This window comes from Epinephelus fuscoguttatus, linkage group LG18 (genome assembly GCF_011397635.1).
Source record: "Epinephelus fuscoguttatus linkage group LG18, E.fuscoguttatus.final_Chr_v1".
NCBI lineage: Eukaryota > Metazoa > Chordata > Actinopteri > Perciformes > Serranidae > Epinephelus > Epinephelus fuscoguttatus.
Window position 1 is genome coordinate 19644988 of NC_064769.1, and position 22008 is coordinate 19666995.

At 40.4% G+C, this 22008-nt stretch overlaps 2 protein-coding genes across 2 annotated transcripts; one reads left to right on the top strand and one right to left on the bottom strand.

Annotated features, from left to right (window-relative positions):
* The first annotated feature begins 133 nt into the window (after positions 1 to 133).
* On the top strand, positions 134 to 8462 carry rhof (ras homolog family member F). The gene is made up of 5 exons (XM_049603925.1): positions 134 to 4229; positions 4468 to 4555; positions 5781 to 5890; positions 6178 to 6312; positions 7238 to 8462. The coding sequence occupies exons 1-5, from the start codon at positions 4092 to 4094 to the stop codon at positions 7400 to 7402; spliced, it is 636 nt and encodes a 211-aa protein (XP_049459882.1). The 5' UTR covers positions 134 to 4091; the 3' UTR covers positions 7403 to 8462.
* Positions 8463 to 8545: 83 nt separating this feature from the next.
* On the bottom strand, positions 8546 to 21951 carry tmem120b (transmembrane protein 120B). The gene is made up of 12 exons (XM_049603916.1): positions 21781 to 21951; positions 19496 to 19614; positions 18739 to 18855; positions 18576 to 18635; positions 18367 to 18462; positions 18182 to 18271; positions 16849 to 16914; positions 16638 to 16699; positions 14296 to 14388; positions 13963 to 14027; positions 11563 to 11631; positions 8546 to 10506 (listed from the first exon to the last, which is right to left on the bottom strand). The coding sequence occupies exons 1-12, from the start codon at positions 21841 to 21843 to the stop codon at positions 10390 to 10392; spliced, it is 1017 nt and encodes a 338-aa protein (XP_049459873.1). The 5' UTR covers positions 21844 to 21951; the 3' UTR covers positions 8546 to 10389.
* Positions 21952 to 22008: the final 57 nt, after the last annotated feature.

Sequence of the window (22008 nt, forward strand, 5' to 3'; positions counted from 1 at the left end):
GAGACAGCCTCGCTCTCGGGGACATTTTTCTCCGTGATACAACAAGGAAATCTCCACACCGACCGACACTGGGGTGATTTTTTTTGTACTCGAATGGGTGTATGTTTATCAAGAAGTAGTAAAATACAAGAAGTCGACGGTGCGTGAAAAGGAAGGAAACGTTATAATACAGTGGCGCGTTCAGGCTGTCGGTTGCTGGGCTGACTCGCCCTGGCAACGGCAGTAATCCGAGAGCTCTGGACGGTTGCCATGAGAGCTCGAGTGTGTTGTTGCAACCCCCACACTGCCATATAAGGTCATCAGGAATCCTCTGCAGCAGCCCTGTTGTTTTGTATATGGGTGAAAATAACACGGGGTGCTTCGGGCTTTTACGCGTGCACTCTGGCTCGAGACAAAGACCGGCGGATCACTGGCATTTCAAGTGCTGCACATCAGATAAAAGTAATAAGATACGATTATATCTTTTGGTCGGTACAGAATTTAAAATAGAAGTGGCCGTAGTGGTGGTGGGGGTCTATTTTTTTGTTTAGCCACTTCGGTGCCATTTTACGCACACTATTTTTAATGTGTGAGCGTGGGTAAAGTGTAGTGCTAATACTATGAGAACACACAAAGCTGCAGTCGGTATGTCAGAGGCCTGTTTTTCTTGTTATCCACTCCTAGCTCGGGCTGCCAAGTGCGCGCGTTCCTCCATTTGCAGGTCACGAGGCTGCAGAAAGCATTCCTCTCTGTCCTCTGTCCAAACCCTGCTTTCCAGACCCCCACCCCCACTGCAATGGAGACTAGATTGTGAAGTAGGTTTTATGTGTGTAAAACAGGGGAACATTTTTCGTTTAAATCCGCCAATGAGGTTATTTATAGGCCTTTGTTTTAAAAAAAAAAAAAAAAAAAAAACCTCCCCGGTGGGTTGCGCCATTCAGCTTTGCGCGCCGCTGACAGACTGGAATATTCCACACAGAGGATTGGCCTCTCTTCTGCAGGACAGCTGTCTCTCTGCACGGCGACAAAAAAACTATTTTTGACAACTGTTCTTTGTTAATTGATGAAAACAGGGGCTGTACACGTGTGGATATTTTGTACACCTTCAGGACAATTTAATATCCTTTATAGGCACCGCCATTCATATGTTAGGCTGCCAGTTTCACCTTGTAAGTCAAACAAGCACTCTGTTTTTTATTATTATAGGTATGTTTCATAGCTTGTGTTACACCATATTGTATTGTAAAAGCATATGGGGCACATGAGAAGTGTTTGTGGCTGTTTCCGTGGAGTAAGAATAACCAGGCTGTGAGGAAACCTGCTGTACAGGCTGCCCTTTCTTTCTGTCTTTCCTTGTAGGCTCAGCTTTTTACTCTGACGGATTGTTCACTGAAATCAGGTATTCCTTGTGCTTTGTGTTGTACTCTTGCTTACTGAAGGATTTTTCCCATGCAGATTGGTGGTACTGTATTTCTTTTATTTAAAACCTTGGCTCTTTGGTAACTGCATGTATTATTAGTGTAATATTCCACAGTATGGTTTGTGATTTAGTCTCTTACTTGGCTATATTATAACATGTCTGTGTCTGAGATCTTTAAATAAATAGACTATACACTCATTTTTATGTTTTATTGTTTTGGAAGTTGTTATTCTAATGAAGTTGCATTGCAGTTCTACTTTCAAACGAGTTTAGGCCCATGTTTAAAACAGTATTCTACCCTGTCATGACATACAAGATACATACTACACTAAAATACACAATGAACATAATTCATGCTGCAGGGTGACATAACTGTAGGAGCAATTTGCATTTTTGAAATAGGTGTAATTCCATTTTTTTTAAATTATTGCAGTGAATGTGTGTTTTGTGGCAAAATACTTTAGTGGTTACATGTTTTCTTAAAATAGGCAAAGTAAAGGGCAGTGTCAGCTCATCCTCTTAAAGGGACAGCTTGCGCAAATTTTCACCACTCCTACCCCACTAACTGCACATTTTCCCACCCGTGACCACTGAAATTTAACCTTTAAGTTAGGCTTTGTAGCCTCCGTCAGTGTGAGTTTGGCTGCCTTTATGAAAGAAGAAATGTTCCAGACTGAGAGTGAATCAAGACAAATCTCAAATGCAACATTTGTGTGTGTTATGTAAGCTCATTCTGTGTGATCTGCTCCCTCCTGACACCCACTGAAGCTTATTTCTGTTATGAGCAATCATCCACTGTCGACATATGCTGTAATCACCATGAGCATTCTCAATCATCCATTTTATGTGATACCAAGTAGTGACTCAAAGGCAACTGGACTGAATTTGTAAGCCTACACTGCACATCCATTTGATTTTGATCACTCCAAGATGCACCACATCTGGCTCAACCATCGTTCTAACACTGACAGGACATTCCTCATGCCCTAAAGCAGCCCGTCTGCCTCACACACACACACACACACACACACACACACACACACACACACACACACACAGCCTCCCATTAAAAAACAAAAAAACAAAAAACAAAACAGCACATACTGTACCTCTGAATGTTATCTCCAAACCAACCACTTTTTATTTTGCTCATTTAATTAGTTTGATCCTGGTTAAAGATGTCCGTACATTGCACCCTGGGACATGAGAGAATAGTTTGTCCTGACGCCCAATCTGTGATGATGTCACCGCTGTGTTCAGCCATACAGGATGAACAGAGAAGTATGACTGACATATGGCTTGGAAATACCCCTGGGGACTCATAATGGGATGACATTATAAGAAAAATATATATTTTTTTACCAACTGCCTGAGTAAATTCAGCATATTGACTGTTTGCTGAGGATTTATTCAAAGCAGGGATGTTCAACTTGCTTTGAACGAGGGCCAGTTTTGCGAAATGACAGGAAGCCAGTAGCAACTTAATGATCAACATTTATAATTAATACATAAATAATAAGCTCAGACCTTTCTTTGTGGGTGTAGGGGATCCTTTCCTGGCACATTTTTTTGATAAACAAGCCCTGTTTTTGTGCTTTTTATCCACTTATTTACACTCAAAGCACCAAAACATTCCCAGTGTGAATCAGTTTATTTTAACTGTGAATCAGAAAATGGTGAGCGAGACACCCGGCACCAGATCACAGGCCAGATTTGGCCCACAGGCCGCAAGTTGAGTGTCACTGATAAAAGCTAAGACTTTGAACTATATGTAATCATTGATCAGAATCAATAAAAATCATTGTACCTCATACAAGAGAGTGCTTTTGGTCAGTGACCATACACATTAGATTGACATTTAATGAATTACCATTAAAGGAATGTTCCATATTGATTCAAAAAGCCACCCCTGACAATAAAATGAGTGGGCAACCCAAAATAAAATACACACACACACTATATTTGAAGAATCTGAGAGAATTAAGCAGCTACTTTTCTACCTGTCATGTTATAATGTGTGTTTTATCTAAGAAGAAGAGTAGCTGGACTTTTACTGGTCTATGTTCCTGAGAAAGCAGGTTCACACAAGTAAAAAGCTCTAATGTAAATTCAAGTGCACACACCCAGCCTTTTCATTGTCATCAGAGCATATCCAAGCTGCATATTCATGACTTTGCAGATAACAATCCAGAGATCTGACAGTGTTCAAAAAAAAAAAAAAACCAACAACGCTGACTTGACTTCAGCATTAGAGGTGAATATTTTCGGTCTTATCTCACATGCACTCTGTGGATGGAGGCAGTGCTTCAGATGGAGCGCCCACCCAGAAACTGAAAACATAGGCATGCAAAAGAGGAAGTGGGAGCAACTACACTCAAACTGCTACACATGTGCAACTCACTGTTCTCACACAGAGGTGCTTTCAGTGTGCAGACTGATAATAGGACAGGAGAGGAGTGTAGGGGGTCAACTGGAAACAGCCTCAATGTGACAGGAACAGGAAGTGGTGAGCAAAACCAGCTACCCGGTAAAACATGAGGCTTGTCTGTTCCTCTCTCTTGACGCTGCCTGTGCATCACCTCAGCCTCTCGAATGTACATTCATCAGGCTTTGAGATGTTTTTGACTTAAATGTGGAGGGAGGATCTTCAGCCCCGTCTCGCCTGACACCTGTTTGACTGTTTGGAGGAGAGATGACACAAAAAAGTGCTGGGACTGCCAATGGTACCACTGCCAAGAAGGGAGATGAACTTAAAATTGTGATAGTGGGAGATGGAGGCTGTGGGAAAACATCACTGCTGATGGTTTATGCTAAAGGTGACTTTCCAGAGGTAAGAAAGCTTCAGTGTCATGTTAGGTGCCTCATCTGTTGACACTGTGTGTTCTTTTATTAGTAAAGTTCCTCTTACTATAATCAAGACTCTAATAATGTTGAAATTTAAACGTATGTCAACTCTTTATCAGTCCAAAATGATCAAAATACATTTCCTAATATCATAGAATTCACTACAAAATAAAAGTACAGCTGTGTCATAAAATGGACTTCTTTCTCCTGTGTGTCAAAAACAGAAATATGCTCCGTCAGTGTTTGAAAAATATGCCACCACCATCTCTCTGGGAGGGAAAGAGATAAAGCTCAACCTGTACGATACAGCCGGTAAGACTCTTCATCAAAACTCACCTCACTTTTAAACATATTTATTTCTACTGTCAGTACATTTCACACAATGTGGAGAGGCACCAGGGTTTGGAACATACTGAGCAAAGTGTCATCGACTCAGATTGCCAATAATTTTATATATTTACCGTATTGTGAGACATGAAAGTTTGGAAATCCTCCCGCTGGTTGTTCGGGTTTTATCTTGATGTCCTGACACTGACAGGCACAGAGGAAGTGGTAAAGGTCGTTGTTTACGTCAGGGAATCGTCGACATCAACTTTCAGGAACTGACCAGCTGAAGCTGGATATTAATAACTACTAAAAGGTGTGGGATCACCTGTAGAGGCAAATATTGTAGTGAAAAACAAAACCAAAATCATGTTAAATCCCCTTTCCCCTCTTGAATTAAAGTTGTGCTGAATTTGTACTTTAACATGTTGTGAATTATACCTGAGTTACTGTATTTTTATAGCCAGCGACCAATAATAGAGTCAGACTAATATTTATCATCCTATATATTCTTATTATTAGTTCACAATAAACCAAAATCACCTTAAAACAAAGGCTGCTATCATTTGCTGATAGTTTATTTTAACACTGATCAGATTCTCAGTGAATGGGCCTTAATTCAGAGTATTAATATTTATAGTTAATAGTATATTAATATTAATACTTTTTATCTTATTTAACTAGTGTCCTTCCACAGTTTTTCCACAGCTTTTTATAAAACAAATACTCAACATGTTTTTTAATTAAATTGCATTTATATTCGGCACATAAAACTATTGAAAACTGCCCCATTTTCTGTAGGTGGTACCAAAAGCTAGGTATCAATTTTGCACCAGTGTCTATTCAGACAACACCCAGCTTGACTCCACACAGTTGTATTTCTGTAGTGTATAAAACATGAAGTACCCATGAGAGCGGAACACTTTTAAAAGCCATTTCATTTATCAGAAAAACCCACGACACAGACTGTGCCTGCAGCTTATCTTTTGTATAATTGCAGCAGGGTGCCTTACATCAGTGTAAAAAGGAAGCCGAAGCCAGGATGTGGTTTTATATGTCTATCCTAACTTGGTAGCATTCATCATATCTTTGCACTCAGGCTGTTGCATCGAGAGCAGACAGCTTTTTGTTCACTTCTCAGGAATTGTGTGTGCACAGTTTTACATTCATCAGCTAACATGTATTGTGTGTGTGTGTGTGTGTTTTTTTTTAGGGCAGGATGACTATGACAGACTGCGGCCGCTTTCATACCAAGAGGCTGATCTGATTTTAGTCTGCTTTGATGTGACCAACCCTACCAGCTATGAGAATGTCTTGATAAAGGTAATCATTACTACGGTGCATTAACAGCGTGCCAAGTTAACAGTTTCGGGTTTGCTGTTCAAATTCAGTTTGTAAATGATTGTTAGAGTCAGGTATGTTGGTGTTGGCTGCATTCTCTTAGCTATGATTAACTCACGCAACTGAGCCTGCATGTGGACATTAACCCCCTCAGCAGCAGTGCATGCAGGGACTTTCTCTTTCCTGTAATCTTTAAGCACAAAGTGGGGTGTTAAAAAGGACACACAACACCCCAGATACTTTCACTCTTATTTTGTTTGTTTACCCAGTGGCACCCAGAGGTGAAGCACTTCTGTCGGGACACTCCGGTCATCCTGATTGGCTGCAAGACTGACCTCAGGAAGGATAAAGAGTGTTCAAGGAAGCTCAAGGCCAATAATCAGGCTCCCATCACTTACACACAGGTGAGGCTGAGTGCAGACATTTAGTGAGCTATAGGAAGAGGCCCTTTGCTTCAGGTTACAGGATGTTCACTACGACATGCAAGAGGAAGCAGAACCTACAACCACACTTAAAGGGATAGTTCGGATCTTTTGAAGAGAGGTTGTATGATGTACTTAACCATAGTTGGTGTATTACATGCAGTAGATGGTGTTGAGCATGTCTGCAGTTTGGAGAAGCAGGTAGGAGTACCACTATGGAAGCTAGACAATGTTAATGGTTATGCTCTTTACAAAGCCACCAGACTCCATAGACAAAACCCATAATTTTAGCTTGCTGAACATGAGAGCTGCTGGTCTACCTCTGCTTTGATTAGTTAGTTTGTTAGTGCTATTGTGTAATTTTGGTGAATCCGAATGAACCCTTTCAAACGCCAGAGTCACTCAGTAACACAAAAAACCTAACTGATCGAGGCAGTGGTACACCAGCAGCTCCTGTGTTAAGCAATGTTAAATGAATGTTTTTCTCAATGGAGTCTGGCTTCCAAAAGAGTGCTGTAACAGCTTCAGTTTCCCATTGGAAATCACAGTTTAATGGTGAGGTAAAGCAGTGAAAATATTCTAAATATAGTGTACACTTTAGCTGCTATAGATTATTTTTAGATGGGACTTTTTTAGGGAGCTGAAATACATTTTTCCGCAGCCCCCCATTCACAGCAGTACATTGCCTGGCTTCCTCGTCAGCACTCCGGCCTGCTTCTCCAAACTATGGCCATACTGACCGCCATCTACTGCATGTAATACAATCCACCTTTAAAAAAATCCAAACTATCCCTTTAACCACAGTTTCAGTGCAGTAACAAATCTCTCTTGAGTGTACATGTATCTTCTTTGTATCTGTCATACAGTCTAATTCTTGGTGTTCATGTTGGGCTGGTTTTGCTTGCAGGGCGAGGAAACCCGGCAGCACATGAACGCAGAGCTTTACCTCGAGTGTTCAGCAAAGTATCAAGAGAACGTGGACGAGATTTTCAGGGAGGCCACCAAAAGAACTTTGGCCTTCAATCGGAAACAAAAGAACCACAGGAGAAAGAAGAAATGTGTCCTCTTGTGAGGTCAACATAACAGATTCTTGAGGACGTATGTGCACTGAGAGTGATTGGACATCAAGAAACCAAAGATGCTCTGTGTCCCTAGGCAGATGTGGGGACAGCTGTATGACCACTGGATCAGAAAGCACTTATCAGACCCTGTCAGTGAATTTGCAGGCCTTTACTGTCACAAGGAAATGACTTATGACGTAACAGGAAGGACGATTTTGCAAGAAGGGGCAGGGTGGGGTGCAACTTGAAATGCCTTCTTTCATTGTATTTTACATTTGTATGTGACATACATTATTTTTTTTTACTGATAGAAAGCTTTGTGTCATTTCTAAACTAGTTTTATTGAGATGTATATGTGTATATGTGTTGGAGGAACTTTAACAGATAGTTCTTGTGTTGTCAACTCAGATTTTTCCAATTGTTTTCATAATGCCGATTCAAATGTATGAATCTGGCTTCAAAGCTGCTGGTAGGTAACATATTCCCCTGACAGGATAGTTGTTGAAATTTATCATGGTACTGTAGCTTTAACAGTATTGAGTAACAGGGTTAGTTCATTTCCAGTAAAACAAAACACTGAACTAGAATTTGTTTTGGAGCTGTGTCAACTTAAAGCAAGGTGGGCTCTTATCTTTACCAACAGCGCCCACTAGTGTTGGAAAAACTGCATGTGTGCAGTGTGACTGCACAATTCAGGTATTTCCACACTTGTCACACTGTATATTGAAGAAAAACTGGAATAAATGCGAATATTTTCTGTCCAATTGCACAAGAAACACAGAAAGCACAACCATTTTTAATGAGGTCTTTAATTATTAATATATATATTTTTTACAACAATGTACACAGATTGAGAAACTGTCATCTGTCTCTTGTCGCTGATCACACTCAGGCACAGGTCACAGTCTCCACATGAAACGATGAAAACATTGTTTAACATTGGCTACATCGTCAAAAATGAGGAAATCAAGTTGTTTTGTGCATTCTGGCAGCTCTCGCGTCAACTGTAACGTTTTGGTCTGTAACCCGACATGCTTCAGTTTTTCCCTTAATAAAAGTGACACAGAAATAGTGATTCTCTCAAGCGTGATTGCTTTCTGGGACGTGATGTAGAAAACGCTACCATCTTTGGATATTTCAAAATAAAATGACCTTCTTTTTTTTTTGCTGTGACAGGCTGGAGGGAGAATAAGGCATAAGAGACCAGACACCACCACTACTAGTACTACAACTGTTGGAACCCATGTGAACTCTTCCTGAAAACACAAATGGACCCTACTTTGAAAGCATCACACAGGAACCAGACGACACTACAGTTAGGGATGGGAATTGAGAACCAGCTCTGTTAACAGTTGCAAATTGCAAACAAAGTCAAATTAATGCGTCTATGTTGCTGGAAATTTGCAACATGAAGGCCCAAAGTGTGGCTTCATTTCACACACATGCCTTTTTTCTACTGTTTCCACACTGTGTTCAGACTTAGAGATACTTTAGCAGTTGCGTTGACGCTGAAAATGTGTGAAGGCCTGTTTTTTTTTCCACACAGAAAACTGATCAAGCATCAATAAGGGAATCAATTAAGAATCCGACAGATAGGCAGAGTCAATAATGGCACTGGTATCCATAAAATTTTGTCAATTTCCATCCCCAACTGCAGTGAACTACACCAAAAGCTCCTGATTTGGCCATGAATTCATACAAATATTTCATTTAGCATGTTAATTTGAATTAGAAAAACAATGACGCAGCACATTTTTAATCACCCTTATGCATCTCAGTCTTACAGTACCAGTGCTAATAGCAGCATTTGATCATAATACATTTCTGAAATGTCACATTACGAGATGGGGACGAGCAGCGTGTCGTCTGTTTCAGCACAGTGATGATAAATCTCTGCGCTCTGACTTCAAGTGTTAAACTGAATTTAAAACTCTACTCGTAAATAAGCGTGAAGCAAGAGTTTGAGTGTTAGTGATATATGATAAACCTACGACAGTGTGTTAGCATGATGTTTATGAGAACATAAAAGTGTGACTGATAGGGAGTTCTCGTGAAAACCCACTCTAACATTCACAGGGAACAACCTTTCTTGTAGAGACAGTACAAGTTTAATGTTTGTGTTCATGTGACTTAGCCGGATCACCAACTTTAGGCGTTAGATCGTTAAAAAAAAAAAAAAAAAAAATCAGTTATGGCTTTTGTAATCGCTGCCTGAAGGGAGAAACAGTGTCACATTCCCTTGTAGTCCTTACAACAAAAAGCAGACTCAAAGAAAAGACACCAGAGGGAGATTAGTTTCTGAAATTGAAGGGCAGTCAAGTATCAGGTGTGTGTGTGTGTGTGTGTGTGTGTGTGTGTGTGTGTGTGTTTTTGACCTACATTTGTCATGATTAGTAAAAAGTACTGGTTAGCAGTGAGATAGCACAACAGGGAGTTCAGAACTACACATAAAAAGTTAGATAATTCGAAGCGCAGTGCCAAGTTTTCCGATTTTGTTCAAGCCAGAGAATTTGACCGGTGCTACTTCACAGAAGTATGAAGTACGTGACAGACGTTAGGTCTTCAAAGGCAAACTGTATTCTGTTCTGTCGACTGATGCTACCTGCCCTCTTTTAGTTGCATATGATTTGAACAAAAGTCTCTTTGACGGATTCATGCGCTGACACAAACACCCAAGTAAACACACACATTCTCCCCACTCACTTTTTTTATGTACAGGATAAAGCGACAAACTGTTCGTCTGTCAGGTGAACACCACTTTGTGTTGTGACCGACTGTGCGGCAACATCGATGACGACGAGTCACTGGAAAGCAGAAGCCTGTTGGCCAGGTACTTTGGCTGGATGCTGCTGCTGCTGCCATCAAAGCCTGAGAGAAACAGTGGTTTCAGCTCTGTCTCCTCACGGCCTGTTTGCACTGTGGTCAGTCTATCAAGCGATTGTGCGTGTTGCTTCAGAATTACTGGCCATTTGTAGGAATCTGAGGTGGGTTTTTTGTTTCAGTCATTTTTCTGCACCTTCTCCTGGTTTTTCTGAACTTTTTGGTGGACGACTTTCAAGGTGGTGAGAAAATTTCCCAGGAATAGGACGAGAAATGTCAGCGCCAGCATGAATACCTGAGAGAAAAAGGAAACAGGTTTTTTAAGGTTTTATTTAGAGACAAGTCACGACATGCATTTAACAAAACTGTGGCTAAACCTGGATTTTGAATTGTTCAAGGGCTTGGAGACGTTAAAGGTATACTTCACTCGCAAAATGACCATTTGTATATCAATTACTCACCACGTTATATTGAATTCAGTGAGAGTACTTTGTTTTTCTTGTGTGCCTCCATGGTGAACAGAGAATCAAAAACTGTATCACAACATCCTTTTAAAAACTCTCATTTCAAGTCTAATTTCCAGTAGTTTGTTCAGTACTTTCCAAACATGCATTTCTGCTAAAACATGACGATTCAAACACTTCTGCCTACAAGTAGCCTGCCCTAAGCGCACAAGTGCGTATGAGCCTCGTTTGAGAGAAGTGTTCAAACGCATGCTCATGCCCAGGCGTGCTTTTCGGCCATGCATGAGACTGTTTCTGCCGACGTGTCTTAAACTGCAAGGTTTTAGTGAAAATGCACGTGTTTGGGAAGTACTGAGCATACAACTGGATAAATTAGACTTGGATTATACTGCATGAGTTGTGTGAGAGTTTGTAAATGGATGTCTTGATGTTGTTGAAGATAAAGAATGTCAGCATTTTTTGGATTCTACATTCACCTCAGAGGCATGCAAGAAAAATGACATTTTCTATATAAATTCAAGATAATACGTGGAGGGCAACTGATATGCAAATGATCACTTTGCAGGTGAAGTATTACTTTAACTAATAGGGGATAACAGTCTTCATCAACTACATCAGACTCTATCACAGGTCATTTCAATAAAGAAATTAAGTAAAGCATGTGTGCTGCATGTGTCTGATGAGACAAACTTTCCCTGCACATCTTTTGACTCAATTTCAGTGGCCAACTTAATATATCACCAACTTATGCTAACATGGCCTCAAATGAAGTCTCGTGGACACTGCTTAGATACAGCAAAATGAACAGCAGCCTGTCAAACTTTCGTTCTTCTGCCCTGATGTGCCTCTTGACATTTAAGCAATAGCTCTACTGATGCAGTCCTTACCTGCCACTCCTTACAGTCCTCAAGCCTTCCCAGGCGAAACAGGGTCACTGAGTTGTAGAGCTGCCAAAACTGTGAAAGAAGAGACATTATCTTTCATAATGTTGCTGTTCGCTCCGGTTGCACAAGCTCGTTTCACTTTGATCCACATCTTTCTCCTCAGCCAATGCAGTCTTTCAAAAATGCTACATTTGTGCAGCTCTGTGCTTTTAAAATTTTACAACTCCATTCATGCACTTAATGCAGATCAAACAATGAATACTGGTGTAAACTGAATTGCAAAGATCAATGTCCTGATTTTAAGAGGAGACGCTACAGATGAATCCGGTATTATAATCAAAAGGAACATCTTAGACCTCTATGAACCAAGAAAGGATGTCACCCTGTAACCTCCACGGATGATTACTTAGATGTGTTTTTCTATTACAATTTTTCTTAAATTTTATGTTTACATATGCAAATGAGTATCTAATCAAATATGCATCAATTGACATACATTTCCAAAAAGAAATCTGAAAACTGGATCAAGCCTGGTTAAAAAATCTTATTTAATTTTGTTAACATATTAGAGTCAAAGGTTTTTTTTGTGAATTCAAGGTAAAACGTGAAGGATAATTGATCTACAAATGATTACTTTGTCAAAGGTTTTTACAGAGGGAATTCTGGATATCTGTTTTCAATATTCCATAAATATAAAAATACTGTCAACAGCTATATAAAAACATTTTTGCTATGTTTTTATGGATAAAATGTTATATAAATCAGGCTATAAATGATGTATGAACAAGCCCCTGTGTAAAAACCTGTAGAATATAGACAGGAATAAACACTGAAAGTTTGGTGTATGTAAGTGATACTGAAGTGGAGATTTGTGGCAGAGTATGGGAAAAAACTCATTTTGAGAAAATGTCCTTTAAAGAAATGTTTTTAAAATTCAATACATTTAAAGACAAAACATATGACATTACAGGTGATAAAGGAAACATCTTTTAGTCATTTTCCCCAGTTGATTACTTATATTAAGATAATTATTTTTTGTATAACAGGTTTTCTGAAATTATGTGTTTTAATATGCAAATTGCATGTCATCTAATTAAATATGCAGAGAAATCTGAACTGACATTAATACCTAGATGTGTATTTTGGACATTTTCTTTCCACTAGCCTAAAAGAAGCTATGTTATAGAAACAAAATAGCCCAAAATCTAGACAAATGACCAGTGCATATACAGTATCTCACATAAGTGAGTACACCCCTCCCATTTTTGCAAATATTTCATTATATCCTGTCATGGGACAACACTATAGAAATGACACTTTGATATAACTTAAAGTAGTCAGTGTACAGCTTGTATAGTAGTATAGATTTACCTCCCTCTGAAAATTACTCAAAACACAGCCATCAACATCTAAACAGCTGGCAACATAAGTGAGTACACCCCACAGTGAACATGTCCAAATTGTGCCTAAAGTGTCAATATTTTGTGTGCCAACCATTATTATCTAGCACTGCCTGAACCCTTTTGGGCATGGAATTCACCAGAGCTCACAGGTTGCTTCAGGAATCCTCTCCCACTCCTCCATGATGACATCATGGAGCAGATGGATGTGAAGACACCTTGCGCTCCTCCACCTTCAGCTTGAGGATGCCCCACAGGTGCACAGGTGAGTTTAGGGCTGGATACATACTTGGCCAGTCCATCACCTTCACCTTCAGCTTCCTCAGCAAGGCAGTTGTCATCTACCAGGTGTGTTTTGGGTCATTATCATGTTGGAAAACTGCATTGCAGCTCAGTTTCTGAAGAGGAGTGATCATGCTCTGCTTGGAATTCATGTTTCACTAAATGAACCGAGCTCCCCAGAGCCGGCAGCACTCATGCAGCCCCAAACCATGATGCTGCCACCACTATACTTGACTGTAGGCAAGGGACAGTTGTCTTGGTGCTCTTCACCAAGGCAGCATCATGGTTTGGGGCTGCATGAGTTCAGTTCAGTTCAGTGCTAGATAATAATGGTTGGCACAGAAAATATTGACACTTTAGGCACAATTTGGACATGTTCACTGTGGGGTGTACTCACTTATGTTGCCAGCTGTTTAGATGTTGACGGTTGTGTTTTGAGTAATTTTCAGAGGAAGGTAAATCTATACTACTATACAAGCTGTACACTGACTACTTTAAGTTATATCAAAGTGTCATTTCTGTAGTGTTGTCCCATGACAAGATATAATAAAATATTTGCAAAAATGGGAGGGGTGTACTCACTTATGTGAGATACTGTAATTATTTATTTGTCACCTGTAGTGTCTCCCCTTCAAATATTTGGATGAAGGTGCTAAAGCTTTAGTTTAATATTCAAGAACAGTAGGAAAACTGAAGAATGAAAAGTTATGTTTTGACTTACGTGGCCAAAAAAGAGGAATGGCAAAAGAAAAGTGAGGCCTCTCCACATCCAGGACTGAAATCCCTCTGTGGACACACAAAACTGTGACAGTGACCTTGGGACACCATGACACAGAGCAGCACACACCACACTGTCCTGATCCCTGTGCTCGTAACCAGTTGTACATTAGTGATGACTCAAGAATCACTCAGGCGTCTGCTTGGCAGCACATTGATGTTAACAGCTGTCTCCATCTCTCACCTTTACCCTACATTTCTCCAGACATGGGGATGCACACGGCTCAAGAGTTCAAACGATTGAAATGACTTGCACCAAAAATAGCTTACAACTTACCCACTGTGAGGTCCAGCTGATTCCTCTCTCCCAGAGCTCGCAGCCTGTATAAGCAGCCGCTCTGGTAGTAATACTGGAGGAACTGGACAAAGCCTGCACGGTCGCAGAAAGACAAAAGACACATTACAGAATAGCCAACACAGTGCGGTGATGAACAGATTGATTATGTTCCAAGGATAAGGATGAGCATCACTCAATCAACCCATAAATTGGAATTTAAAAAGTAAAAAAGCTGCATGTAATGTGAAGCTTTGCACTGAAATGGGGTCATTATGTCCTGAAAAAAACAAAAAAAACAAAACAAAAAAGACCCGTTATCTCAGTTTAAGCTGCATTTGTGAGGTGAAGCTTCATAAAAAAAAAAAAAAAAAAAAGAACATCTGTGTGTTTAAACATCTGACTTGTCACAAAAAAACCCCAACCAGAGAGCACCATCACACTCTGAGTCCACATGTGATGCGAAAGGTACTGACAGTAACCACCAGTGTGTGTGGGAAATTACTTCACTTCTGTATTCTGGTGAGAACAAATGTTCACAGAAGAACTGCTGTATCATAAACGCAACTATTATTTGCAAACTAGCAAAACACTCTAAACACTGTTTGGCCACACTGAGATGTTCAGAATGTACATGGTCTCCTTGACATAAGGTAATACACAGGAAGTTTTCACTGTTGTGTAACAAACATGGTGTTGCAGGTGATCTTTGACCTGCTCTGGCCTTGGTCTACTATCACACCATGGTGTGACTAAAGGACATCTGACGAGAGAGCAGAGTCTGTAGAGTTTTGGACTCTAACATAAACAGTGTTTTTTTTTTTTAAGGATTAGAATGAAAAATCCAGATTAAAACCCTTAAAGGTCCAGTGTGTAGGATTTAGAGGCATCTATTGGCAGAAAAGGTATATAATATTCCTAACAGTGTTTTCTTTCGTTTGTAATGACCCTACAATAAGAACTGTTGTGTTTTGTTACCTCAGAATGAGCCGTTTACATCTACATATGGAGCGGGTCCTCCTCCATGGAGTTTGCCATGTTGTTTCTACAGTACAGACAAACCAGACACTGGCTCTAGAAAGGGCCATACGCGTTCTCCTGTCGGCTACTGTAGCGTTCTCCTATGCGCTTGGCACACAGGAGACGTTTCAGTTCTGCAACCTCTTTGCTAGACGCCACTAAATCCTTCACACTGGAAGCAACTGTGGCTCAGAGGAAGAGCGGGTCGTCCATTGGTGGTTTGATCCCAGGCTCCTCCAGTCCACATGTTGAAGTTTCTTTGGGCAAGCAAATTGCTCCTGATGGATGTTCTGTCGGTGTGTGAGTGCATGTGAATGGTTACTGAGTAGCAGGTGGCACCATGTACAGTAGCCTCGGCCAGCAGTGTGTGAATGTGTGTGAATAGGTGAATGCGACATGTAGCATAGGAGCGCTTTGAGTGGTCAGAAGACTAGAAGAGCCCTATACAAGAGCAGTCCATTTACACTGGACATTTAACCAAAGAGTTAATTACTCATTTTTTATATACTATCAAAGAGCAGCATAAACAACATCCAAGTAGAACTGAGACGATAAGTCGTTTAATCACTTATTAGCTGATAGAGACGAAATTTATCAGCAACTATTTTAATAATCTACCCAATGCTTTAACAATTTTTCAGGCAAACGTGTCAATATTACCGAGGTTGCAGCTTCGCCAATATAAGAATTTTCTGCTTTTCTTAGATTTTTATACGCGATTATTATTATTAAACTGATTATTTTTGTTTTTTGGACTGTTGTTTAGATAAAACGAGACATTTGAAGACTCCATCTTGGACTCTGGGAAATTATAATGAGCATGTTTTTACTATTTTCTGACTTTTTATTGACAAAGTATTCACTGATTTATTACGAAAAATAAGTTGCAGATAAATTGGACTAAGAAAATAATGCTTTGTTGCAACCATACAACCAGATATTAAATGGCTATATAGCGAATACAGTATGCATCAGAGTACAAAGATACATAAGTAATGACAATTCTCTTTTATCTGCCACAGCTGGTGTCTGCAGCTGATGATGTAATACTGACTGACAGCACATAGCAGAGCCCATTAAATGTCCCAAAGTGTGGCTGGACTCATGTTTGGGTATGCTGTGCACAGTGGTGAAAAATACATCATTCTCACTGAGAAATGGTCCAATCAAACGGACTACCTTCATAGATTCAATGAGCAGATTCAACACCAAACGCTGACCCTAATCTGAACAAAACCATCAAAATATTTCAGGTTATGACCCAGTGACAATGAAACAAAGACACAAATTTTGTTCCAGGTCTAGTAAACAGATTCAATTCTTACTCTGATAGATGGAGAACGCGAGGAACTGGCTTCTAAACATCTGATACATGGGCCCCTCTGGCCTGTGAAAAGACACGAGGTTACACAAACATTAAACAAAGCAACAGCTGCCTTTATTGTCTCTGAAGTCTCCAAACTGTGCATTTTTCTACAAATGCTCAAATAAGATTATTGAAACAATGTGACTATGAAATCAAAAAGAAAAACTCACCAGGTGAGCATCACACCTGACAGAAAGGTGGACACATAATGGTGAGATACCCACCAACCTTTGATCCTGAGAAGCAGAAAGAGAAGAGAAGAAAAGGGAGAGATTTACAACTTACTTGTGTGAATGTGAGCGTTTGCAAAACATTAATAAATTAAGGTTGACTGCTGTCATGTCCCTTCAGTCTTCCCCTGTTCAAGCGGATCAATGACCCAACATATCGACCAGGTAATTCTTATCCAATCATCTATACATGTACAGATGTCTGCATCATGATACCAAGAGCTTCAATCAAATATATATATTTAATTGAATACCCAGATATTGTTTGGCTCAGTGTCGTCTGTAAATAACCAACCTGTTCATAGGCAACTGTTTGATCTAAGCTTGGCTGGGATTTAGTTGGAGGCGACACTCTGTTGCTGCTATTATGTACGACTGTACTGCAGCAGCCCTCACTTAAATTAACACTAGCGATCCATCAGTAGATACTGTCACCAGTTGTTAATGCACTACACAACAACTTTACAGCATTTCCCTATTTCTCTTCTTCTGTGACAGCTCGTGTCTTTGCCCGAAAAGGGGGTGCGGCCTTACTGATGACATGATGACAGTCTGGTCTGTTGTCACATGATACTCGTGAGGTTTTGATGGTCACGCAGCGCAGCAATAGATTTTGAGCTAGTAAAACGAGGGACATATTTTGCCGAACATTAGATATGTTTTTATAGACATAGCCAAAACAATGCATATTCAAAACTTTTCCAAATCATTCTCTTAATTCCAAACCATTTCCAGGCCTGGAAAACTGTTTTTCTAATTTCATAACTTTTCCAGGTTTTTCATGACTGTGGGAAGATGGTTTAAAGCAGGGCTATTCCTTTTTACTGGCAGAAGTTTTATTGCACTCACTCACAGTAACAAGCGTAGTTGTCGTCAACTAGAGTTACCTTGAAGTTATACTCCCTTCATCTGCACCACGGCCTTTCTTCTGATGTCTGACTTCACTCTGTTGTGTGTGTGTGTGTGCGCGTGCGCTGTGAGGAGGAGGTCAGCCCTGACATGCAGACAGCACAAGAGAGGCTGCAGCACGATGATGCATGAAACCAAAACTTTAATAAGTAACGATAAGAACTGATTACGTCGGAGCTTACAGTTATTACAGTTGTGATTAAACTTGCCTCGGGCAGTTTAATACCGGGTCTCATACCAATCCCTGCCTGGGCCACTCAGAGGTTGCTTCTGTGCCGCATGTGGCCTGCGGGCCGCTAATTGAAAAGGCCTGGTTTAAAATTTCAACAGACTGCAGTGCTTCTGGAATGATGTCACAACACACCTGGAGCCGTTGCTCATGAGGATGCTTTCCCTTATGGTCAATGTGCAGTAGTACCACACCAGCAAAAAGTTGAAAATTTCATCAGTGACTCTGCAAGAAAACAGAAACAATAAAACTGTGAGTGTCTCTTTAGATCTTAAAAAGCCAACGACAATAATGATTGGGGAGGGGAAAGGTTAACTCACCGACAGTTGAGAAAGAAGAGGCAGGTTATTGCTCCAAACATCAGGATTATTGTCATATAAAGCTTGAACTTCTCATACTCGTCTTTGTAGGCAAATCTATCGGAGTAAACAGAACACAAAAAGAGCACGATGAGTTAAAAACAAATGCACATAAATCCAGACTAAACCGGTCTTTTCACACTGTCCTCAAGGCTAAATAGTCCACATACTTTGCCTGGTTGCTGAGAAGCGTTACGTTCACATTTCCCAAAACCAAACTCAGGTACAGCCTGAAAACAAACACAGAAATAAAAACACACATAAACAAAGAAGAACATGTGAAAAATAAACTGTAATGTGCTGAGTGATTTGATGACTTGAGTAAGTACTGACCCGTTTTTCTTTGGCAAATATGCTTCCATGTCAAAGAACACATTTTCTTTATCTTTGATTTGTGTTTTGATGTCCATTATCAGGTTCAGTTCTTTCTCGTCACATGTTTTAGAACACCTGTGGAGACAAGACAAAATGATCATGAGTGGAGGTGTAAAAAAGAGGAGAAACATCTTAGCTCTGAATGAATTAAGACACGATATATTTCCTGATATTTCTGAGAGTGATAAAGATAATTTCGTAGCTGCAGATAGTGCCAATCAGTGATATCAATACCAACACAGTATTTCATTCAATACCCATGATGTGAATAGAAGCATTCATGTACTTAAAATACCACAGGCATCTTGTGCCATACTTTCAAACATCTTGGTGGCATCTTGGCACACTGAACTGCCAACATGCACAACACACCACAGACTACATGGGTTGTAGCTTGGTACTGGGTTATTTCGGTCAATACCTAAAAAGGTACAAGTACTGATACCCTGCCCTAAAGATACCTTGCGTGTACATTTACTAAGGTAATGTCCACATAAAAAAGCACTAAAATCAAAACTGATAGACCAGTTATTTTAAAAGACTTCCACAAAACAAGGAAATCTTTTTCCACCAAAGTAGCCAGCTTGTATTTTCTAAACAGTGAGTCAAATTGGCCAACCACAAACAAATGATAGCCAAGTGTACTGAGTGTAGTGTAAGCAAACGTTTTGTAAAAGAAACACTGAGATTTCGGCTCTGATTGCAGAATACTTACTTGGTCAAGCTGTGCCTCAGGTCCTTTAAACATTTTCTCTGCTTACTGATGGCGCTGCTGCACGTCGCCTGAAGATTGGTGAGCTCCTCAAGTTTTTGTCTGTATATTTTGTGAGTTTCCTGGTGATCAAATAAACACAGAACATGAGTGTAGGAACATTTGTAAAGGCAGAATAGTCTGCTGACTCTCAGTGATGCGCAATAAGTGATACAAATGTGCATTTCTGCAGCAACTGTATCAAAAGACAATTACAAAGCACTTCTCGTGGGTGACTACAGCCAATATGGAAAAGAACACAAAGTTTTATTTGTCACAATTAAAATGTGTCTTAATCTCACACCAATCTTTGCCAAGCTTTAAGTAATTCTCAACTGACACCACTCAAAAGCTCAAACAGAGTCTCTATTCAGCAGAGATGGAAATGCTTCACCCTGTGAAATCTTCTTTGACCCTTGTGTCACATCACAAACAGCCCGTGACACTGTATTATGTGGTGAAACACACATTGCAGTTCACATGCATCTATGCTGGTAGATCTGACCACAGCTTTCAGCAGCTCTGTCCTCACGTTTCCCAGCAGCAGCACTGAGTGTGTGGAGGTGAGGAGCATGCACAGTCAGCAGAGATAGTCCTGTGGTCTGGGGTTAGGGACTTGCTCCCATCCCCCACAAATATTATATGCACATCTATGACAGACCTTGACAATGTAGAATCTGTGGGATCATGTAGTGTGAAACTGTCAATAATCCCACAACCAAAAAAAGTCAGTCTTTGTAAAAAGACTTCAACAATTAAAGTTTCATTTCATCATGGAAATCTGAGAAGCTGCCTGACCAAAGGTGTTTTGTCATTATAGGCCTGCTATAAAATGTGTTTTGGGTAGCGATGTTCAAACACACGCACATCGTACACCATCTCGGACAATACAGACTGATTTTTTTCTAGTTGCAAACGCCCCAAAATACCTACACACTGCGAAATGTGTATGTGAAAGAGATCCTACAGGAGAGTAATTACATTCACTTGAGAAAAAATATCTGCATATTTGCCCCATTTTTCTTATTTTAGAAGTTTATTATCTCAGAATCCTGAGAAAGATTTTCATGGAAAAAATCCTGCTCTCTCTACTGAGTTAACAAGAGAATAATGTCGTAAATTCTCATGTATTGAATTAACAACATTATTGTCTTGTTAATTTAGAAACATAAGAGCAGAGTTTTGTTCCATGACAACTTTTCCAAGAATTGTGAGATAATAATCTTGTTAAATCAGAAAAACTGACCATTCATTTTCCTCCAGTGAATGCATCATGCTTTCTATGATCCTGACCTTTCTCATATCAACAATGTTAACATGCACGAGGCCAATTAAAGGGATGTGTTACTGTAATAGTTCACCACAGGTCAATCTACTGTGTGTACATGATCCTTGCATTAGGACCTGATGCACAGTTGTACAATATATAAGGAAGAAGCTGATTGTGAATGTCAGTCTGTGTCTGTGTAGTTGAAATATCTGACATTAGTTATTCACCAGAACATGAAAGCTTCATTTAGGAAAATCCTCCAACAGTTGACAGTCACCTTCATCATCTCTCCCTAAGGAGCAGCTCCAGATTTTACATTTTGATGGCATCACACAGGTCTAAGTCTCACTTGTCTGACACCAGCATGAGGACAGGGGTGGTCGAGTTACAACACCACAGAGCACATGATGACAAATCATACCCCAAAGTGACCTCACATTATCGACTTCTTTGTTGTTTCAAGTTAGCTAGCTAGCAAATGTGAGCTAGCGTGGTAGCGTACTGATGAATGATGATGCATTCAATGACCACGACGTGCTTTACTCAGGCAAAGCAACAGCGTGAAGTTGCCTTTACGACCCCCGTGCAACTTTGGTAGCTATCATTTAATATTATATCACAATGCTACGCTTTGGGGTTAGCTAAGTTGCTGTAGCTGCTCATTAGCCGGCTAAACACTAGCAGCAAGACAAGAAACCTGCTGCTAACGTTAGCGGCTGTAACGTTACCACACGGATGTTAACGTTACAGTAAAGTCAGAGATGATGAACATGCAGTGAAACATTTCCCATCCCTCAGATGTTGCCACCGAGAGCACGGTTATTGGCTCAAAGCTGCGTTTACGGGTGAGCTGAGAATGAATGGCGAATAGGAGAGAGCCTTCCAAAGTAACGTAGCCACTAGAGTATGGGCTGTCAGTGCCATCCACGACACGCTACAGCCAGCAATCTGCCGTACATGATGCACTCGTACTCGTTACCTGTAACTGCTGATATTCCTCGTCAATTTCCTCCCACTCCGTCTGAAACTTCGGTTTGGACATGGTGGTACAGTGTCTGATGTAGCGAGGAGGACGGCTTCACTGGCTTCACCCCCGGGTCTGTCCTCTCAGGCTGACTATCCACTCACAAGCTTCTTTAACCGGACTGCTTTGCACTCGGCGGCTCACGTTACCGCTGCTGCAGGGCGCATGCGCACATCGGGAAAT

Coding starts and splice junctions, on each gene's coding strand:
- rhof (XM_049603925.1), top strand. CDS start 4,092: ATGACACAAAAAAGTGCTGGGACTGCCAATGGTACCACTGCCAAGAAG. Junction 5,891..6,177: donor ATGAGAATGTCTTGATAAAG/GTAATCATTACT, acceptor TTGTTTACCCAG/TGGCACCCAGAGGTGAAGCA. Junction 6,313..7,237: donor CTCCCATCACTTACACACAG/GTGAGGCTGAGT, acceptor TTTTGCTTGCAG/GGCGAGGAAACCCGGCAGCA.
- tmem120b (XM_049603916.1), bottom strand. CDS start 21,843: ATGTCCAAACCGAAGTTTCAGACGGAGTGGGAGGAAATTGACGAGGAA. Junction 19,615..21,780: donor AGGAATATCAGCAGTTACAG/GTAACGAGTACG, acceptor TTTGATCACCAG/GAAACTCACAAAATATACAG. Junction 18,272..18,366: donor CTCTTCTTTCTCAACTGTCG/GTGAGTTAACCT, acceptor GTTTTCTTGCAG/AGTCACTGATGAAATTTTCA.